Source organism: Physeter macrocephalus, chromosome 18 (assembly GCF_002837175.3).
Source record: "Physeter macrocephalus isolate SW-GA chromosome 18, ASM283717v5, whole genome shotgun sequence".
NCBI lineage: Eukaryota > Metazoa > Chordata > Mammalia > Artiodactyla > Physeteridae > Physeter > Physeter macrocephalus.
Genome location: NC_041231.1, coordinates 32,084,229 through 32,107,468, shown reverse-complemented (window position 1 = coordinate 32,107,468; position 23,240 = coordinate 32,084,229). Strand labels below are relative to the sequence as shown.

At 40.4% G+C, this 23,240-nt stretch overlaps 1 protein-coding gene across 4 annotated transcripts in view; it reads left to right on the top strand.

The window, feature by feature from the left end:
- Positions 1 to 23,240, top strand: part of PTPRG (protein tyrosine phosphatase receptor type G) — a 761,444-nt gene that overhangs the window by 502,828 nt on the left and 235,376 nt on the right. For all 4 annotated transcript variants that reach the window (XM_024124118.3, XM_024124116.3, XM_024124115.3 and 1 more), the window contains one exon: positions 22,932 to 23,027. In XM_024124118.3, the coding sequence (XP_023979886.1) occupies positions 22,932 to 23,027 (96 nt within the window). The remainder of the gene's footprint in view (positions 1 to 22,931; positions 23,028 to 23,240) is intronic.

The window sequence follows — 23,240 nt, the reverse complement described above, 5'->3', positions numbered from 1 at the left end:
GTAACAATGTGGACTGAGGCCTGGTACCAAAGAGAGGATTTGCTTTAAAGGATCATAGCATCTCTTGCTTAGAATGAGCTTAAAAGCCATCTGGTCAGGAGAATGAATCTCTGCTGTTGGACATCAGGAGATGGTTACTCCTGGTTGAGGGTATTGATCAGATGGAAGCATATGGGGTTTCTGGGGTCCAGAAGTGTTACATGAGCGCTCTCTCTGAAACTTTATCAAGGTTACTTACAAGTGCATTTATGAAGGGCACTGTTCTACATGCATGGCAACACCTCATAAAGTTTGATGGCACATCTTGTCATCCGTGTACTGTTTGGTGCCTGTTTTAGTCTTTCTTTGCGGTTGCTGTCTTTTGCTTATTATTTAAAATATTTACAAAAGATGTTTTCCTCATTAAAAATATTTTTAAACAGTACTGAACTTACGAAGTAAAAACTGAAGCCATTGTTTCATCCCTATCCCTCCATTTTCAGTTCTCAGACCATAGTTACGTTTCTTCTAGATTGTTCCACGTGTTTTTTCCTCCTCCTGTTTGTGTTTCTGTATTTTTTCCTTTACTTGAACAATGAGACAATTATGTACATAGTGTTCCATAACTTACCTTTTTGACTCATTGGTATATCATGGGCATGCATATCAGGTATAGAATCAACATCATTCTTTTTAAAGAGCCGCATAATATTCCACAGTATGCACCCAATTTATTTAGTTATTATCTTATTGATTGACAATGAATTTATCTATAGTATTTTGCTATTATAAATCATGCTTCTTGAGCTCCATGAATCTCCCTAGCAACATACATAACACTACTTGAATCCCAACTAAGACAGCCAATTTTAAGCTCCTTTTGATTTAAAGTACCTTCTTCATTAAGATTTTGGGCTGGAGTTTTGTGGGGAAGACTCTCTATGGTGGCTGAATCTCAGATTTGGAGATTATAAACCAAGCTTCCTGGGTAGACTTCTGGTTGTGTTCACGGTTACGTTATGTATTGTAAATGCAAGATAAGTGAAACAAGTGTTGGGACGCAGTTATATTTAACGTATAGTCATGAATGGAGCCCATCAATAACATGATTATTGGCTGACACCGTCTCCTGTAGACTCTTGGCTTCTTAAAGCCATAGCTTGGATATTTTGTTGTTTTTGTCCCATCCCTTAAACTCTGTCTTTATTCCAAATTATTAACAGTTCCCTGCCGAGATGTAGCTGTCAGAATCTCAAGATGTTCTCATTAATGGAGTTATTAAGCCCCTTGCAAACCAGCAAGGCATTCTCTGGCTTGGACCCAAAGCCTGGAAAACATTGCCTGGCCTTCTCTTAATGCTGAGGTTACTGGTTTGACTGGTTGACTGCCGAATAGTGCTGATGGGTTTTTTGTTTCTTCCTTTAAAATGCAGTACCTGATAAAATGGATGGCTAGAGGAATGGATTGTTATTTGATAAAGCAAGTTTCTTAGAATATTAATGGTAGAATCTAAGTGGTGATATATAAGTGTTCACAGTAATATTCTTCAACTTTGCCCTCATGTTTAAAATTTTTTCGTAAGAAAATGTTGGGGGAAAAGGAATATGGAACAGAATGGGAAATGGGGAAATCTAATCAACAGAGGACTCACTCGCAAGTCATACAGTCAATGAATTTAATACTACCTAGTGAGTTGAAGAGAGAAATCTATTTTTTTGAAAACAATTTTCATGTGATAATTATAATAGCTATAGTAATAATGAGGAAGAAGATGTTAATATCATCCCGTAGGTTTTGTGGCATTCTTGTTTTCCCTGTAGTGTTTAATCCTAACACCAGACCTGTACACTTACAGTCAATCATCAAACCTTTTCTTAAGTCATCATCCTCCAAACTAACCTAATACCATCATCTCAGTTTTCCATGTTTGGAAACAGAGATCTAGAAATATTAAGTGATTTGCCTCTGATTTTAACACCAAACGAGGCACAGCTTGAACTGGAACTTATATTTTCTAAACATATCTTTACTACTCCATCATGTGTTTGCTCTGATTATAAGATTCTGAAATCCAAAATCATACTCTGGTGAATTCATGGAAAGGAGAGTCATTCAGCCAAGAATATTTTGAACTACGATCAAAGCAATGATGGTGGCAGAACTCTGTCCTCGTTACCACTGAGGCCTTTAACCACTTCCTAAAAGCTTCTCCCTAAATCATCGCTTCCAGGTTGTACCCAGTACATCAGCAGAGCTAGTGTTCTCCCCAGCTTTGGGCAGCCTTGTTTTGCTCCCTAATTCGTTGGTGTTTTTCTGACCGAAGATATGGTCTGGGAAAATTAGTACTTTGTGTTTACTAGGTGTGCACACTGTCATTTTATGGCTAGGTAGGTGGGAAACTATGAGTCTAAATAAATATACTTTTCAACAGAGCAGCTGTGTTAAATGAATTGAATAGTCTGTGTATATCAGAAACGGTAGCTCCATCTTTTTGTTTCTTCTTCAGAGTGTTAGCAAGCTTGAATAGTCATGTGTTTCATTGCAGGCAGAAAGAAATGAAGAGTGAATCATGTTAAAGTGAAGTCAGGAATAGAGCAGGAGCATAGCCTGTGTGATGCTGTGCTCTCTGTCGCTAGGGGCTGATGGAGTCATTTCTTTGGAGCGCTTTGCCAATGACTCTGATTTTCTGAGTTTGGTTCCCCAAATGGATCCATTAGCTTCACCTTCTCCTTCTGCAGTGGTTGGTGGGGATTTTGATTTTGTTCTTTTATTTTTCGATTTTTCTCTTTTTTCCCCCTCGTTTTAAGTTTCTTGCCCCCCCGCCAGATGAACTATTATTTAGAGCCAGCAAGTATTTAAAACAGGTGCAATAAAACAGACCACCTTTCTTGGCTCAAAACCAATCCCCTCCCTAGAGAAAACCACTGTTGTTAGTTTATGTTATTTTCCAGATCGTTTTCTTGACTTTCCTTAGTTCTGTGTGTCTGTGCATATACATACACAACAAACATTTTGTTGTATGGCTTTTTAAAAGTCAAATGTGTATTTATTCTGCATCTTGACTTTCTCCATCAGTAATACACCTTCAAGAAGTTTCAGTGTCAGTGCCTACTTGGCAATTTCTTTTCTTCTCTTCCATCGGTTATCTTACGAATTCTCCTATTTATTATGCATGTGAATTTTTTCCCATGATACCAACAATATGGGGCAAATAAATATACTTGTATATTTGTCTTTGTATTTGCAACACTTGCGGCCAAGCCTCAGTTTTCTGAATAAAGATTCTCCTTAAATTATAAAAAGGAAAATCATTAGAAAAAAATGAATAAAGATCCTCATTCTTATTGGTTATCAGGAAGATTAAAAAATGAAAACAGGAGTGTTCACCCATTGTATGAAAAAGAAGGATCCATAAATCCAATGTTAGCAGTGGTGTGGGAAGATAGGTTTTCTTATTATTGACAAGAATACAAAAGGTGTGTCCCCTTTTCCAGGGACAATTAGAACCACTTCCAGGGATCTGTCTTGGAGAATGGATTTTGTGCTCATAGAGGCATGTTCAGTTGTTTTTTGTTTGTTTGTTTGTTTGTTTGGGCTTTTGATGGTATTGAAGATGTCCATTATTAGTTACCTATTATTTTGGATCATGGTTTTATCTTCTCTCTCCAGTTGGTCTTCTGTGTGCGTGTCGCGTGCTCAGAGTAGCTTGTTAAGATATTAGTGTCCACAGACTCATTTGTAAGGATCAGTTGATGTCATCAGCTTGCTGTTTCTTGACGGTAGTGGGGACCTCCAGGGAGAGAGACGTGGGCCAGATAATTTGACGAAGAGAAAAAAATCAGGCAAGTCTGGTTCTTCTAGGAGTCTCTCGTTTCCCCTGTTTGCCCGGGAAGGCTGTGCGGAGGAAGAGGCAAGGTTAACAGTGGAGACTGGGGGTGCAGCTGCCTAACGAACGTGCATCTCCTTGGGACATTTGAATTCTTTCCGGTTTATGGAAATGGAACCAAATTGGGAATCCCTATTATGTTTATACCTTTTTTAAAAAAATCTCATTTCACAGTCTTAACAGAACTGCATTGTTTTTTAAATTTGTTAACCACGTGACAACACGTGACAGGGCATTCGGAGATGAAAAAGATGTGGCTTCTGACTCTCCAGTGCTTACACAGGAAAGGCATGTGTGTTGCCAAGTAAGTTCACAGATAACTCTTAAAGGTTGAATTACAGCCTATGTTGGGAGCAGAAAGTAGTCCCTGCCTCTGGGCGCCTGTGGGGAGGCCGGCTGGTTGGTCAGGCGTCCTAGTCAGGAAATACTTCACATAGCAGCTAACACTTAATTTGAATCTTGAAAGATGGTGAGTAGGAGTTTTCCAGGTAGAATTACATCTTAAGCTTTCCTGCTTCCGGTTGTTCTGAATTGATACACTCACATCATAAATTGCTATTGTGGTTAATATTGTAATTAAGGCCCAATTATGCTTCAAGTGTTAGTGGAATTGAGTCCACGCTTTCGCTGCATTGCCAAGTTTAAAGCGGTAATTTATATAGGACTATTATTATAGGATTACACTCATTTTAAAGATGACACCGTACTTACTCTTTTACATTTTGGATTAGAATTGCAAAATGTGTTAGGAAAAAAAAAGGTGATGGTGCAGCAGAAGTGGAGCTACAGCGGCTGCAATCGCTGAGGGCAGGCGTGCTAATGCGAGAGCGGCTCCTGCTTTCTGAGCGTCTAACTCGGGCTAGTCGGTCGGCTTTATCTGGTCACATGTGCTTTTCACAGCAACCTCAAGAACTAGATGCTATTATATTTACTCCCACTTAACAGATAACTGACAACGAAGACACATGCAAAGTTCCCCATATTAGTTTTCTAGGGGTGCCTTAACAAAGTATCATAAGTGGGAGAGCTTAAAACAACAGAAACTTAATGTTGCTCACTTCTGGAGGCTAACAGTTTGAGATCAGGGTGTCGGCAGCGTTTGTTCCTTTTGAGGGCTTTGAAAGGGAATCTGTTCTGTGCTTCTCTCTTAGCTGCTGGGGACTTGCTGGCAATCTGTAGCATTCCTTGACTTACAAATGCATCACCTGCTTTACCTTTGCAAGGCGTTCTCTCTCCCTGTGTGTGTCTGTGTCCAGATTTATCCTTTTTATAAGAACACAGTCCTATGGGATTAGAATCCATCAGCATGACCTCATCTTCACTTGATCATGGGCAAAGACCCTGTTTCCAAGTGAGGTTACATTCACAGGTATTGTGTTTAGGACTGCAACATCTTTTTTAGGGAATACCGTTCAACCCATAGCATTGCATAAGTTCACCCAGCTAGAAAGCAGTAGAAACAGGATTCCAACTCAAGTTCATGTGACTCCGTAGCCCTAGGCTCTGACACCTCTGCCATCATGCATTAGCCCCAGTGTTCGTACCCAAGTGTATCGTGTACTTCTTAACCCAGCAGCCAGTAGACAAACCTCATGATGTGGACATCTTGTCCAGACAGGATCGATTTGGGAATATGCCAAAGAGGAAATGCTAGTCCACTCGTCATGATATTGGAAATTTTTGACCTCCACTGAGATATAAGTGATGTGCTACATTCTGTGTATGAGGAGCTTCTGAGCCATTGTCCAGTGAGGCTAAATAGAACAGGGCAACTCAACCTTAGCACTGACGTTTGGGGCTGGATATTTCTTTATTGTGTCATGTGCATTGTAGAGTGCCTACTAGCACCCTGAGCCTCTACCTACAATATGCCAGTGGCACCCACGCCACAGCGTGTCAGTCAAAAACGTCTCCGATGTTGCCAAGTATCTCCTGGGGAGCAGTGTCACCCCTGTTTGAGAATCACTGGTTTAGAAAGGGAGGAATGGCTTTGTTGCTAAATGGTGCTGGCCTGGCCCTTGCTGTGCTTTGCCTGGATTTCGTCTTTATTTGGGGTGGTTGCTGGTAGAGAATGTGAGGAAGACAAGCTATTTTCGTTGAATTTACTCAAGGCTCTGTGCTATCCATGGACATGAGAAGGAAGACGACAGGTAGGATGGAGAGTTAAAGACCCAGAGCACATTAAACATGCTCTCTGAACAATGTGATTTTTTTTTTTCAAGCAAGCTAGTGGTTTTGGAATAAATTTGAGATAAAAATTTATGGTCTTTCATCTGAACACAAGGGTTTATCCACGTTTCCAGAAAAATGCAAATGATTCTGATGGCAGACCAGAAATTAATGTTTTCACTCACTATTTTGGGAGATATTTGCAATTAAGATCAGGATTTTATTTATTTATATTTTAATCTTTTGGCCGCGCCACGCGGCGTGTGGAATCTTAGTTCCCCCACCTAGAACCCGTGCCACCTTCATTGGAAACGCGGAGTCTTAACCACTGGACTGCCAGGGCAGTCCCAAGATCAGGGTTTTAATGGGCCTTCTATCTTAGAGAAAGGGGATAGTAAACCCTGGTCATACCTACAGGACAGTTTGTGCGGTTTTTCTGCTGATCTTTATGGTGAGAAGCCACAGCCATTCTCAGCTGGACATGGGAGCGTTCTTAGGAAATTCTGATTTAAAGTTCACTCCAACCTTCATCCTCCAGTTTATGCTGTTTTTTCCTGCTCAAGAAGATGGAGAAGTATCACTCTTCCTTTCAGAGGAATGCTTCTTTGTAGATTGATTGACCAGGGGCATCCAGAGAACTCTGTTTCCTGAGATGTGTTGGGATATCTACATCCCAGAGTGTTATCATGTCCCCACATCAGTCAGTGCATTTTCTCTCATCCCCAGCCATTAACATGGTTGTGTACACTGGTAACAGTTCACAAAACTGGAAAATGAACTCAGAGCTTTGCTGCCATGGATGCCAACTCGCAAAGATGACTGTGCCAAAGCAGTGCCCAAACAGGTTCACAGCTCCAAGAGCCATGGTGTTGACGGCCTGGAAACCCAGCAGAATGGTTTTGCAAAAGGGAATCAGTCTGCTGTGCGGTTAATGTTCCAAAAAGGTAATGCCCAAGAGCTCCAGATGAGTCTTAATGTGCTGTTTAAGACTCAGGAAATTCAGAGAGCTGTATGTTCTGTACCACCCTGTGCTCTTAGACTGAGAACAAAAAAATGGTATTTCCATGCAGCACAAGTAGACAATCATGTGGAGGAATCCATGGGTAGGAATTATTGAGCCAGCGAGTTAAAAATAAGTGAGCTGTGGGTGTTTGAAGAAATAATAAAGCCCAATACGCCAACCTTTAGACCAGGGCATGGGCTATATTAGGATGGAATACAGTGGTCTGAATAAAAATATAATCCCTACCAGCGACCCCTTTGAAAACAGCAATGCACGTGCAGGTGTGTTTCCCCTAGCATGCAAATCCCCACGGATCCAGCCTTTCAGAAACAGGATGGAAAATTGTGTTTACCTAGCCATAGTTCTTCGGTGTCTGGTACAACTCCATTCCTAACCTCTCCTTAGTAACTGTGGAAGCAAGAGTAGGTTGCCTTATAGTGAAGAGGGAGCTTGACAACGCTAAATAATGACATTTGGATGTTCAGTTTAAATGGGTCTGTTCTTTGATTCTAAAGCCCTCCCCTCTCCTCCATTTTGTTAGTGTCCAGGTAATACCTCCTGTGGACTCCGCTGGTTCTTGTTCTTGGCCTGCGTTTATGGCTCTGGAGAGTTTCTGTGACACGTAGGTGGGCAGTGGGTCTGTGCTGGGCTTCAGTACATGCCTAGGTGCTGCTGGTTAGCATGACCCTGGTAGGGAGTGGGGGCCAGGCGAATTCAGAGTGCTCACAGCATCCAGCAGATAGGACAGAGCTTGAACTGGAACCAAAGCAGTTGTTGAGACAAACCACATCCAGGTTCCCTGAAGAAGGAAAACAGAGCCCTAGTGATCAGGACCCACTCCAGTTGAGATCCCAGAGCGAGGCTCTTTGCTGCTCTGAACCGCATGATGGTGTCTGCTGGGTGTGCTCTGCCTGGTGCCCATGAGTGATCATCACAGCAGAAAGAGTTGAGGGCTCCGCAGTAGAACACTGCTTTGAGGGGCTGAATTGAATAATCCTCCAGTATCTGATGGGTCCCATGGGGCACATCCCCAAGTGTCTGGTCTGTTGGGGAGGAGCAAGGCTGGGTCCCTGACTGCTCACCAGCTGTTCTTGAAGCAGTTTCTATACTTTTCTATATCTCCCTTTTCCTGTCTTTAAAATGAGGGCAACAACGGCACCTCCCTGTTAGAGTTATCATGACCAAAAAAAAAAAAAAATTCCCTGATTTTTGTAAAGCACATAGCCCCGTGGCTATTTTATAAGTGGAGCTCACAAAAGTATGGATGATGCTTTTGAGACTTGGAGTGTCTCAAATTCTGGTTCCTTGGAACCTCCTCCCATCCACCTCCCAGCAGTCACCTTGAAAATAGCTCAAAAGGTTGTCTCTAAAGACTCTGATACACTCCAACAAACCCCCATCACCCACAGGCAAAACAGAGAATAAGAACTCACTGATCTTACAGCTTTCAACCTTGTAACAATGTGGACTGAGGCCTGGTACCAAAGAGAGGATTTGCTTTAAAGGATCATAGCATCTCTTGCTTAGAATGAGCTTAAAAGCCATCTGGTCAGGAGAATGAATCTCTGCTGTTGGACATCAGGAGATGGTTACTCCTGGTTGAGGGTATTGATCAGATGGAAGCATATGGGGTTTCTGGGGTCCAGAAGTGTTACATGAGCGCTCTCTCTGAAACTTTATCAAGGTTACTTACAAGTGCATTTATGAAGGGCACTGTTCTACATGCATGGCAACACCTCATAAAGTTTGATGGCACATCTTGTCATCCGTGTACTGTTTGGTGCCTGTTTTAGTCTTTCTTTGCGGTTGCTGTCTTTTGCTTATTATTTAAAATATTTACAAAAGATGTTTTCCTCATTAAAAATATTTTTAAACAGTACTGAACTTACGAAGTAAAAACTGAAGCCATTGTTTCATCCCTATCCCTCCATTTTCAGTTCTCAGACCATAGTTACGTTTCTTCTAGATTGTTCCACGTGTTTTTTCCTCCTCCTGTTTGTGTTTCTGTATTTTTTCCTTTACTTGAACAATGAGACAATTATGTACATAGTGTTCCATAACTTACCTTTTTGACTCATTGGTATATCATGGGCATGCATATCAGGTATAGAATCAACATCATTCTTTTTAAAGAGCCGCATAATATTCCACAGTATGCACCCAATTTATTTAGTTATTATCTTATTGATTGACAATGAATTTATCTATAGTATTTTGCTATTATAAATCATCCTTCTTGAGCTCCATGAATCTCCCTAGCAACATACATAACACTACTTGAATCCCAACTAAGACAGCCAATTTTAAGCTCCTTTTGATTTAAAGTACCTTCTTCATTAAGATTTTGGGCTGGAGTTTTGTGGGGAAGACTCTCTATGGTGGCTGAATCTCAGATTTGGAGATTATAAACCAAGCTTCCTGGGTAGACTTCTGGTTGTGTTCACGGTTACGTTATGTATTGTAAATGCAAGATAAGTGAAACAAGTGTTGGGACGCAGTTATATTTAACGTATAGTCATGAATGGAGCCCATCAATAACATGATTATTGGCTGACACCGTCTCCTGTAGACTCTTGGCTTCTTAAAGCCATAGCTTGGATATTTTGTTGTTTTTGTCCCATCCCTTAAACTCTGTCTTTATTCCAAATTATTAACAGTTCCCTGCCGAGATGTAGCTGTCAGAATCTCAAGATGTTCTCATTAATGGAGTTATTAAGCCCCTTGCAAACCAGCAAGGCATTCTCTGGCTTGGACCCAAAGCCTGGAAAACATTGCCTGGCCTTCTCTTAATGCTGAGGTTACTGGTTTGACTGGTTGACTGCCGAATAGTGCTGATGGGTTTTTTGTTTCTTCCTTTAAAATGCAGTACCTGATAAAATGGATGGCTAGAGGAATGGATTGTTATTTGATAAAGCAAGTTTCTTAGAATATTAATGGTAGAATCTAAGTGGTGATATATAAGTGTTCACAGTAATATTCTTCAACTTTGCCCTCATGTTTAAAATTTTTTCGTAAGAAAATGTTGGGGGAAAAGGAATATGGAACAGAATGGGAAATGGGGAAATCTAATCAACAGAGGACTCACTCGCAAGTCATACAGTCAATGAATTTAATACTACCTAGTGAGTTGAAGAGAGAAATCTATTTTTTTGAAAACAATTTTCATGTGATAATTATAATAGCTATAGTAATAATGAGGAAGAAGATGTTAATATCATCCCGTAGGTTTTGTGGCATTCTTGTTTTCCCTGTAGTGTTTAATCCTAACACCAGACCTGTACACTTACAGTCAATCATCAAACCTTTTCTTAAGTCATCATCCTCCAAACTAACCTAATACCATCATCTCAGTTTTCCATGTTTGGAAACAGAGATCTAGAAATATTAAGTGATTTGCCTCTGATTTTAACACCAAACGAGGCACAGCTTGAACTGGAACTTATATTTTCTAAACATATCTTTACTACTCCATCATGTGTTTGCTCTGATTATAAGATTCTGAAATCCAAAATCATACTCTGGTGAATTCATGGAAAGGAGAGTCATTCAGCCAAGAATATTTTGAACTACGATCAAAGCAATGATGGTGGCAGAACTCTGCCCTCGTTACCACTGAGGCCTTTAACCACTTCCTAAAAGCTTCTCCCTAAATCATCGCTTCCAGGTTGTACCCAGTACATCAGCAGAGCTAGTGTTCTCCCCAGCTTTGGGCAGCCTTGTTTTGCTCCCTAATTCGTTGGTGTTTTTCTGACCGAAGATATGGTCTGGGAAAATTAGTACTTTGTGTTTACTAGGTGTGCACACTGTCATTTTATGGCTAGGTAGGTGGGAAACTATGAGTCTAAATAAATATACTTTTCAACAGAGCAGCTGTGTTAAATGAATTGAATAGTCTGTGTATATCAGAAACGGTAGCTCCATCTTTTTGTTTCTTCTTCAGAGTGTTAGCAAGCTTGAATAGTCATGTGTTTCATTGCAGGCAGAAAGAAATGAAGAGTGAATCATGTTAAAGTGAAGTCAGGAATAGAGCAGGAGCATAGCCTGTGTGATGCTGTGCTCTCTGTCGCTAGGGGCTGATGGAGTCATTTCTTTGGAGCGCTTTGCCAATGACTCTGATTTTCTGAGTTTGGTTCCCCAAATGGATCCATTAGCTTCACCTTCTCCTTCTGCAGTGGTTGGTGGGGATTTTGATTTTGTTCTTTTATTTTTCGATTTTTCTCTTTTTTCCCCCTCGTTTTAAGTTTCTTGCCCCCCCGCCAGATGAACTATTATTTAGAGCCAGCAAGTATTTAAAACAGGTGCAATAAAACAGACCACCTTTCTTGGCTCAAAACCAATCCCCTCCCTAGAGAAAACCACTGTTGTTAGTTTATGTTATTTTCCAGATCGTTTTCTTGACTTTCCTTAGTTCTGTGTGTCTGTGCATATACATACACAACAAACATTTTGTTGTATGGCTTTTTAAAAGTCAAATGTGTATTTATTCTGCATCTTGACTTTCTCCATCAGTAATACATCTTCAAGAAGTTTCAGTGTCAGTGCCTACTTGGCAATTTCTTTTCTTCTCTTCCATCGGTTATCTTACGAATTCTCCTATTTATTATGCATGTGAATTTTTTCCCATGATACCAACAATATGGGGCAAATAAATATACTTGTATATTTGTCTTTGTATTTGCAACACTTGCGGCCAAGCCTCAGTTTTCTGAATAAAGATTCTCCTTAAATTATAAAAAGGAAAATCATTAGAAAAAAATGAATAAAGATCCTCATTCTTATTGGTTATCAGGAAGATTAAAAAATGAAAACAGGAGTGTTCACCCATTGTATGAAAAAGAAGGATCCATAAATCCAATGTTAGCAGTGGCGTGGGAAGATAGGTTTTCTTATTATTGACAAGAATACAAAAGGTGTGTCCCCTTTTCCAGGGACAATTAGAACCACTTCCAGGGATCTGTCTTGGAGAATGGATTTTGTGCTCATAGAGGCATGTTCAGTTGTTTTTTGTTTGTTTGTTTGTACCAGTGATTCTTAACCTTTCTGGCTTGCAGAGCCCTTGACGATTTTGATGAAAGCCATAGACCACGTGACATCAGGACTGAAAATGTGTTTTGAAGTGTTATCAGCATGTGGTAATAGAGGGAACCATAAGAGTTTATCTGATGAAAAGAGATAGACACTGTCCAGTGCGCACACATACCACCCTTGGCAGTATTTCAGGAGATGTGCAGCCCTTCTGGAAGCCAAATCCGTAGCTCCATAAATTGGTTTTCCGTCCTCTACCAGTTATCTACCCAAAGCTGTTGGCTATAAGGGAGACTTCAAAATCAGAGAGGGTTCGAATAGAGCAAGGCAATGCATTTCCTCCTGTGCAAGAAATAACTTCCTTCCATTTATTTATTCCACAGTCATTTAATGAGTGCCTGCTATGGGCTTGGTCCTGGGGCCAGTACCACCCAGTGGGAGAGGTCCCAGAACACTGGACCTAGAAGAGTCCATTGTAAGGGCACCTCCACCAGAATTAAACAGAAGGCCTGAGGAGCAGAGCTGTTTTAAAGAACAGATGTTCTAGTTCAATTGACCAAACTAATCTAAAAGATGCATCACTGTGAAGATTACCTTTAGAACACTAGAGGGTGTGGTTTTGATTTATAGGACTCAAAAAAGCTTTTGGGAAGCGTCCAGATTGTCTGGCATGTGTGTTCTCAGAAATGTTTTGCATAAACCTGTTTCTTAGAGAGACCCTCCTGATTTGGCAACATTTAGCTGCAAAGGGCAAAATGCAGTTTTCTGGATAAAACTGCACAACTTTTCTTTGTGCACAAGCTTTCTTTCAGGCTTCTGGTTGGGAGAAAGGGAGGGATACAACCAACTCTATACCTGTGTTAATTTTATTTAGCTTGATTGCAAATTCATGGCATCATCATTTCCCCAGAACCTATTATGAGGCAGAAAATACAATATCAGAAATGAGGAAAGGCGCTTCCCTGGTGGCGCAGTGGTTGAGAGTCCGCCTGCCGATGCAGGGGACACGGGTCCGTGCCCCGGTCCGGGAAGGTCCCACATGCCGCGGAGCGGCTGGGCCCGTGAGCCATGGCCGCTGAGCCTGCGTGTCCGGAGCCTGTGCTCCGCAACGGGAGAGGCCACAGCAGTGAGAGGCCCCCGTACCGGGGAAAAAAAAAAAAAAAAAAAAAAGAATTGAGGAAAGAACCATAATGGGAACTTTGGGTGAGTCAGTAACAAATAAACTGTATTTCAGGTTTCTTGTATTTCAAAACGGGAGACCTATTGCTGATTCCTCGTTGGTTTGGAATGATTTATAGCCTTTTATTTGTGGTTGAGTGTTGCAGTCTATGTTGTCATGGAAATTCTATTGAATTTATAGGTCCATTTATCCAAAATGATTTTCCAGACTTTATTTCATGGTGAATCATGTGGCTGTTACTCCCAAGTACAAGCGATTTCTAAAAAGCTTCACATTACAAAGAGCACAAACGCTGCGGTGGTTATTTTCATGTTTTTGAAATACAAATGAGTTCCAGATGCACCTAGGCTGTCCCTTCCCCCTCCGCTGTGTCCAAGGTGTTAAGCATTTCAGAACCAGAAGCTTATGTACAAAACAGCTATGCAAGCAAGGAAAGGTTGTTTTAATAGAAAAGAAGGTTGTTACAGTAACTGCAATAGGTGAAAGAGGTCTTGAAGTTACTGGTTTACGGGTAAGGGCAAGACTCTCCAATCTTTGAGCCCTATTACACAGCAGACTTGTTCCTCCTCCCTGCAAGTTCGGTAGTAGAAAAGAGAAAGGAAAACAAAGAGCTTTACCACATTCATCGACTAGACTTCGGGTGGCAGTGGGTGTAGGTGAGGTTTCTACACCTCAGCACTATTGACATTTTCGGCAAAATTATTAGTTGCTTTGGCGGGGAGTGTCCTATGCATTGTACGGTGTTTAGTGACCTCCCTGGCCTCTACCCACTAGATGCCGGTAGGTTCTGCCCCCTAGTGACACCAACCAAAAATGTCTCCAGATATTGACAAATGTCCTCTGGGGTCCAGAAATCACCCCTCTTTGAGAACCACCGCCCTGGAAGCTTTGTGCTAGGATCCTAGCAATGACTAATAGGTAGTTCTCACTGCTAATGGGATTTCTGATCAGGATGTTGTGTGGAGAGGATTTTTAAAGTGTAGGCTGTGCAATCAAATGCCTGGGTTTGAGTCCTGGCTTTATTACTTCTTAGACAAGACCCAATATCTCAGCCTTAATTTCCTTCTGTATAAAATGGGGAAAATATTATAATAGTACCTGCCCTCCAAATACCCCAAGGATTGAAGGACTTAATTCACGTAAAGTATTGTAAGAATTGGGTACATTAAAGCAGCCCTCCGCTGCTGCCTCTGGGCCTCATTTTGCAGTGTCTGCCTCAAGGGGAAGGGTGGAAAGAAGCAGTGCTAGGTCCATGTAATTGTTATTTAGTCCTCGGCTGGTGTGATTCTGCACTCTGAGCCAGCCACCCTAACTTGCTCTGTGACACAGATAAGATCTCCCTAGCCTTATCCTCCTGCTTAGAGCAGCCTCTGTTGAATGGAATGGGTACAGAGCAGGGAAGCAACCTCAGCCGTGCTCCATTATTATAGGAGAAGACTATATTTTGTTTATCCCAGTTTCAAAAGCACAGCTTTTTCACTCATTTTATTTCTTTATTATCGAAATATACACAAAGAGGAAAATTCACAAGTAATCAGCGTACAGCTGCACGAATTTTCATACGCTTGGAACCAGACCCCAGACAAGAAAGAGCACTTTCTCGCCCCCTCCTTCCCCACTCGCCAGGGGTAACCACTCTTTTGGCTTCTGAGTGCAAGAGTTTTTCCTGATTTTGTACATCATTCCAGCAGAATCACACAGTATATCCTTTTTTTTTTTTTTAAAGAAAATTTCTGGTTTATCTGTCTCAGCATGGTTTGTGAGATTCCATATCATTACCTGCCATTGTAGTGCATTCTACATTGGCAATACAATTGTTATTGATTAGCATCTGGATAGTTACCAGTTACTGGAAAGCCCATTATTGATTAGCATCTGGGTAGTTTCCAATTTGGGTTTATCGAAAACAGCCCTTTCGCTAACTTATTTGTGTTTTTCCCCTTTCTTTTTTTCCCCCATTAACTAATTTTTAAAGACACGTGAAACAACAGGGGGCCTATCGTAAGCCAGATGCCGTGGGAGGTGCTTCACTTGAGTTATTTTATTTAATCCTCAGTGTAGCCCAGTGACATATTTCTGACCCTCAGTTTCCTCATGGGGCTGCTAAGACGCGGAGAGGATGACTGACTTCAACCTGCAGCTCACACAGCTATTGATTGGGAGAGCCGGAACTTACTACCCTCCTTCCTGCGTCCGTGATGAGGGAATCTAACCAACACGTAGCCAGATGCCGAACCTACTCATTTATGTCCAGACTGATGCTGAACTGTAAGAAGTAACTCAACAAATCATGCATAGTAAATCCCTTACTGTTGGAAGCAAGAGCCTGAACTTTTCCCTACCAAGAGACGAGTGCAAAAGTTAAATGTTTGACTAGTCAGATGAATCAGCGAACCAGAAATTCCCCACATCAACTAATAAATAGACTTATAATGGCATAAACAAGTTACACGCAGAGACTTTTAAAAGGGATCCCCAAAACCCCCTGACACCTGATGGTATAGGAGTCATAGGCCTGCTGTGCAATTTGGGTTCTGCTCCTAAAATTTGGATTCCTGCTGTATATAGTTGAAGATAATTCCATATTACAGAGCAAGGGAAATAATTAAGGACCAGTGCACTCTGTGATTAATGATACCGTATAAAGCAAACGTTTCAGAATGTTTATTTAAATGCTACCTTGCATGTAAAGATGTTGAATACCTGCTGTTCTCTGGGGCACGGTTCTTCTAAAAATATTCTTCCAGCGAAGGCTGTGTGAAGCCCACACACAGGTTTCTTTGCTACACCTTGTGGCATGACTCCCTGGGATTGCTGACCGGCCCAAACAATTTATTTTCACCTTTTTTTACATAGCCATTCTGGTCATAAAGAAAGTAATAAAGATACATAATAATAAAAAGTGAGAGCTGTTGAATTTCTTCTTACTTTTCCCAAGCATGTGAGTAGTGAGTCGTTATTATAGTGTTCCCACGAGGTCAGGATTACCTCTGTGTGACAGAAGGGGACACTGAGCCTTAGCGATCTCAGGTGTCTTCCGTATACAGATCAGGTCTGATGCTGTAGCCCATGTCCTTTGGTCTTCATTTAATATCACCCAGTTGTGTTGTCTGTCAAGTTCATGGATATTTTTCTGTAAGTCACGAGAGTGTGAACTGGGTTGTAGTAGGATATAATAGAATGTAGCCCTATTCTGCAGGGGGGAGGCTTGTTAGAAAGAGATGATTGAAGAGGATAGAGCTCAGAGCTCGAAGAAACTCAAAAAGGAACAGGGTTGCAGAACCGTTTTATAAGGTGATGCACAGACACATATAAATATGTCTGGGTGTGTTTTGCTTAAAATCAGTAGTGACATTTAGGGGTGTATTAGTCAGAGTTCACCAGAGAAATGGGACCAATAGGAGTTATATACGAGAGAGAGAGACAGAGAGATAGACAAACAGAGAGGGAGGGAGATTGAGATTTTAAGGAAATGGCTTCCTCCGTTGTAGAGATGGGCAAGTATGCAATGTACAGAGCAGGCTGGAAATTCCAGCAAGAGATGATGTTGCAGGCTTAAGTCTCAAGGCTGGAAACACGGGCCGAATTTCTGTATTGCAATCTGGAGACAGAATTCCCTCCTCTTAGGGCACCCTCCGGCTTTCAACTGATTGCACGTGGCCGCCACGTTATGGAGGGTAATCGGCTTTACTCAGAGTCTCGTGATTTAAATAGTAGTCATATATTTTTTTAAAAATACCTTTACAGCAACATCTGGAATAATATTTGACCAAACAACCGGGCACCATAGCTAGGGCCAAGTCGACACATAAAATTAACCATCACAGGGGGTAACAATATAATCATGACCCTTTAAAAAAGTAACTGGGAGTAAAGACTGTTCATTGATATAAAACAAAATACCCATGTCATAGTCCTGAATTCAGAGTGTTTGTTACATAATATACATAGTGTGTATTTATCATTTTTCTCCATAATTTAAGTGAATAGATTTTCTTGTGTTGGAGTGTTAAAATTTCAGACTGGAGTTGCTTGGGTGGAAAACGGTTTGAAATTCCTTGCAGATGAAAGAGAAAGTAATATAATCTGGGTTTAGCAGACCCATACCTGGGTCCACTTAGCCATTTCTTAGTGATTTGGGCTTATATTTGGGCCTTCCTGAACATTTTCTCCAGCAGTTTAAGTCCATGCATTCTCTTAGTATCCTGATCTCTCCCTGCTACTCATCTTATGTTATTTATTCTTAGAGATAGCAAGAACCTCATTATAATGATTGTGGCTTTATCATTTGACTGTCCTTGCAGCTAGCTACCCAGAGCTCCCACTCATTTTATTCATTCCAAAATATGAATTAATAGTATTTACAAGAACAGCACTGTTCAAGACACAGCCTTTAACTAGGCGGGTAGCCTTCCTGCCCTCATCAGTCTTCCTGTCTGAGGGCAATGGCAGAATGAAAGAATTAGAAGAATGTGTTGTGTTGAGTGTGTGTGATCTGGCTATATAGTAGTGAAGGTACAGCATAATACTAAAAATCAAGTTAGAGTAAGAACCTATTATCCAAAACCTTAATTCTGACACCATCATTTGCAAATCGTCCAACAAGTGGAACCAGCAGATCATTAACTGTGTTGGGATTTTTACTTTGTCTTTGCTACATGTTTTTATTCGTAGGCAACTGTTTTTTTGTCCACTACCATGTTCTCAACTGGCTGACTACATGGTAGCCCCAAGAATGATCAGGAAAATACATTTTGCCTCTTCAGTTCTGTTATCTACTGCCTCTTCTTAATTCTGCTCTTGCCTTTCTAGTCACCATCTTTATTTCATCGTGTTTATGTCTCACCTGTTCTTTTCCTGTAGCTTTTCCTATGTGTTCTTCCATCCTGTTAAAGATGAGCAATAGTATCCTGGAAATGTCTGATGAATCTGTGGGTAGATGGCCTTTCCTCTGGGCTGTCTGCATGCCACTTCCTTAATTCATCATGAATTTTTTCTTGGGCCATGTATGTGAGGGAGGATGCACGTTGGAGAAATATTATGTAAGTTTTTTTGAGAGGAAATTAAAATGTAGAGCTTTCTAAATCACCAGAGAAAGTACTGCTGGATTTTCCACTCTTGCATTGGGATCATTTCTTCTTGCCGCCATCACGACAGGGATGTGAGAGCTGACTTACACAAACAACTACCACATTAGAGAATAGGAAGTCCACCTTCAAGAAAATATCCCCTCTTGCCCATTGCCTGTATTCATTTAGTGTATGCCTTACGTGACCATGAGCCATTTACTACTTTAGGCATTTTTGTGGTACATGTATCTACAACTCAACTTTGGCATTCAAAAAAAAATGTTAACCTTGTCTTATTATTGATATTTTTGTCTTCCCAAGTGCAGACTGTCTTCATTTGTCATAGTGCCTTATACATAATAGGCATTAAGCAAATTTTTTTGCCTACTAGAAGGAAGCACAGTGATTAAGGCTTTGACTAGGATCGGAACAATTAGGTTTTATCCCAACCCCACCCTCCGTCCTAAAGAGTGTTGTAATTTTAGAAATCCTTCTTTTCTTTGGCTGTAAAATGAGGATCATGGTAATACCTACTTCAGTGAGTATCAATGAGTGAGAGTACAGTGCCTGATATACAGTAGGTACTTTATAAATATTTGAAAAATAACAACATGAATAAAAGTACAGATGGCCATCGTTTTCAGCTTTGTTGATTTTTATTTATTCAGCTTAACACAGATAGTGATACAAATTGGAAACCTGGCATATATATAGTTTTAAAGCAAATTGCAACTAGGACAGTTTTAAATGTAAGGGGGGAAATAGAGCAAGACAGGAGAAAAGGGCAACCAAGTGGGCATTTTGTTGTGAGTCTGTATACATCATGCTAGGACCCTATAACACGAGAGCATTGACTGCTGTCAACCCTGTTCTCACAGAAACCATCTCATCTTCCTCCCGTTACTTGATAGTGTTGTCATTCATTCGGCCATTTTCCATATGTATGATTTAGCACATGCTTCCTGGTCAGTGATGGGGGAGAATACCACTTTCCAGATGTCAGGTTATGCCACATTATACTCGATGTTATCTATCGCCTTGATCTGGCTAGAGGAATTCCTGCAGATTTTTCCATTCCAACCATTACACAAGGTAAAATTAAATGATCCACCAGGCCTGTGATTCTCGCTCATGAGTTTGAAATACTTTATAGAACTGGTCCTTCAGTTGCACCCTGCTACCCATAGTCTACCAGTGGCTTTTTTAGTTGACCTTCATGCAGTTTGTTTCTGTTGTTGGGGAGACTTACATATCTCATGGCACTCTTTGTGTTGGAGGGACATTCATTTACACCAAGTTGACCTAGTTTTCTGGGTCCTGGTTGGAATAGACGTACAGAGCCTCAAGCTATACAGTTTTCTTGAAGAACCAAAGTGTTCCAATATCAAACATATTTGGAAAATATTGAGTTAAAACTGTTTGGTCTTTAAATACCATTCCTCACTAAAAGAAACCAGGGCTCAGTCAAGAAATGGCCAATTCCAGGGCTGGAACAGGGGAAATACAAGATGAGGTTAGAACATCTGTGCCAGCTAATAAGGAAGTGCTAAAGAATGAAAAATGATAGGAACATGGCAAAATGACAAAGGAATCTGTTTGAAGGGTCTCCTGCTGGGCAAATTGGTGCTCTGTGAAGCCACAGTACTACAACTATGGTCCCCTGCCCAAAAGGCACGACCTGAGTCTAATCATGAGAAACCATGAGACTGACCCCAATTCTACATAACAACTGGGCTGCACACTTCAAACTACCAAATAAAGAAAAAGAAAGGCTGAGTAACTGTCCCAGGTGAAAGTTGGGGGGTCAGAGGGGTCAGTATAAAGAGACATGGCAACTGAATGCAAAGTTAGGTCCTAGATTGGATTCCTGGACCAAGAACCAAATAATGATCTATAATAAACTTTGTATCAAAGTGAAACTTGCTAATTTTAATAATGTTACTGTAGATATGTAAAAGAATATCCTCATTCTTAGAAGTGATACACTTAAGTATGTATTGGTAAAGGGGCATATTTGCTCCCACTTAACTATTAAGTGATTCCGGGAAGATAATTGCTTGGAGGGAGAGAGGAAGAATGCAAATGGGTAAAATATAAATTGGTATTGTGGGTAAAGAATATAAGGAACAGTTAATAGATCTCTTTATTGCCCGATTTCCCAGATCTTTTCTTCAGTTTCAGTTCACCATGTTTCTACAGGAAGAGGATTGCTATACAGTAAGCTTGACTTCGATTCACATTATTAGAAAGAACGCACTTTGGGGGAGGCTGAAGGAAGGCTCTGAACATGGCACTTGAGAGCAGATACAGAAAGTTGATGGGCTTACTCGCAATATTCAGCAGCCACCCCAATCCCTTCCAAAGATGTTTTTGTAAAACAGGTTTCTAGCCTGTGCCTAAATTTGTCTCATCAACAATAACAACAAAATGATTTAAAGTCCAGTGCCCTCTCGGCAAAACTCCATCTACTTATTTACTTTCATATTTAAGATATCTTTAAAAAGTTAACATAATTCAATAGACTACGACTTGAGAGAAATAGCAGGGAAAACTGATACTTCAGACCTGTGGCTGTTGTTCTCTTTATGAGACGTTTCATTATCCTGATGGGTGGAGCCATGACTCAAAGACATTTTCTAAAAATGAATTTCCTCACCCAGTTGTAAATGAAAATGCTCTTGAAGAGATCTTAAAGTATTTTGAATCACACACTATTCAGGTGATGCATTAAACAATGCCACCCCTGCTCATGGGCTGAAGAATAAGAAAACCTTCTGTGAACTGAGTTCATTTGAGGGCCTGGGTTTTAAAAGGAAAGTGAAGTGTAATTTTCTGCATATACTTGTGCAGAGTTTCTTGGGTTAGTGGCATTGTCCCCAAAGTAATTCACCCAGTATTAAACTATTTTAATCTGCACCTCATTGAATGGATTTTTTCTCAGAGTAAATTCATGATGTCTGTAGCCGTCCAGACATAAAGGCAACACATTTATAATAGGTTGCCAGCGTCAGTGGGAATGCACAGTCTAAGGAAAATAATTCACCATAAGAAAGAATCTTCTCCAAAAGAATCTACCCATCCTTCTCCCATCCACTCGGTTATGTAACTTTTCCTAAAAAGTGTCCTGATTTGGGCTCACTAAATATACCCTTCAGAGAAGATATGTCACCTTGTTCTTAACATCTTGGTTACTTCAGTCAGCAGGACTCTGTTCACCTTTGACGTGTACTTCAGCTTGTCTCTCTGACTTCCCTTTTCCCATTGGGAATTTATCATTTAGTATCAAGTCTCCATACTCCATCTGGGATGTGGTTGTTCAGAAAATAGCGTCATGTCATTTGGAAAAGTGGGAAAATAGAGGTCATGGAAGAGAGCTAATGATATAGGAGATTTGATTTTCTGTAAAGAGTAGGGACCATTCTAGAAGATTCAGTGCAATCACATTCATATTAGAAATCTTAAGATGCCTGCCAAAAGTTAACGTGACAAGGATGACGATTTGTGGAGCACAGTTAAGGTCCAGGCATAGTGCTACCCACTGTACCCTGCACCTACATGCTTTAGCCCCACGCCCACCCTACCAAGGGTTATCGCTTGATTCTATACGTAAAGGATGATGCTTAGAAATTCGCTGGCTTGCCTGAGGGCTCACATGCAAGTAAGCGAAGAAGCTGGAATAGGGTCCCAGATCTTTTCTTTTTATCACGTATGTAGTCTCTCAAGAATACTCTGTAGGTTGTTTTTGTTCTCTGAATTGTTCAGGTATTGAGGAATGTGCAGGCATTAAAATTGTATAATTATTTTAAGTTGATTTATCCGTGTTCTGTTTTTTGAGTGAGATACCCTTGCCACATGTAAGAGAAGGTATTTAAGGTTGGGATGAGAGCGCCTGGACTTTACACTCTTCAACTGATGTTTCTTTTAAAGCAAGTCGACATCAGCTTTCTGAAGCACTATTTCCTCATCTGTAACTGAGTGCAGTAATTTCGGCTCAGTCTTCACAGGGATTGTTAGATGGATTTAGTGAAATCATGAATGGGATGGCTTTTCGCAAACTGTAAAATACAAAGCATTATTATTATCATTACCATTATATTCTTTCTTGATTGACTAAAATAGTCCATTTGGACTGTTTCTCAAAGCTACTGAGAGCCCCCCTCAGATTCTCATCATTAGAATGGGCATTATCTATAAAGGTGTGTCCATTTAAGCGTTTATAATTTTATCATAAGGACTGAATCTCACAGTCTTAGTTTCCTACTTCATGGTATTTAACTCCATTAAAATTTTGTTTCTTATTAGGGACATTTCACCATGACTTGAGTATTAGGTAATAAGAAGGTGTTGGTGTTATTTATTTTGTGTGGCCTGAAGGCATTGTAGTTATGTGGAAAGATGTGTGTTTTAGTGATACCTACTGAAGTATGTAGGGGTAAAACGATATGATGTCTGGGGTTTGCTTTCAAATACTTCAGCAAAGAAAAAAGTACGGATAGATGAACACATTTGGCAAAATCTTAGTATGTTGGGGAATCTGGGTCCATTGTACTACTCCCTCTACTTCTACATAGGTTTTCCTAATGTATTTTCCTAATACATTTTTTCATTGTTCTTTTACAGATGCAGATTTTCTTTTACAATCCAGATGACTTTGACAGCTTTCAAACTGCCATTTCTGAAAACAGAATAATCGGAGCCATGGCCATATTTTTTCAAGTAAGTTAACAGTGGGCTCAAGTATTGATACTTCAACCAAAGATTTCTCTTGAGTATTTTTTTTTAATTCACCAAATTGTTCCATGTTTAATGAATGCATCTGTTTTCTAGTTCACACCTGTCTAAATGAAAGATATTTCATATTGTCTAATATGTGATTTAAAATGTAAATAAGTATGTTTAGAAACATAATGAAAATTTTTGCATGAATTA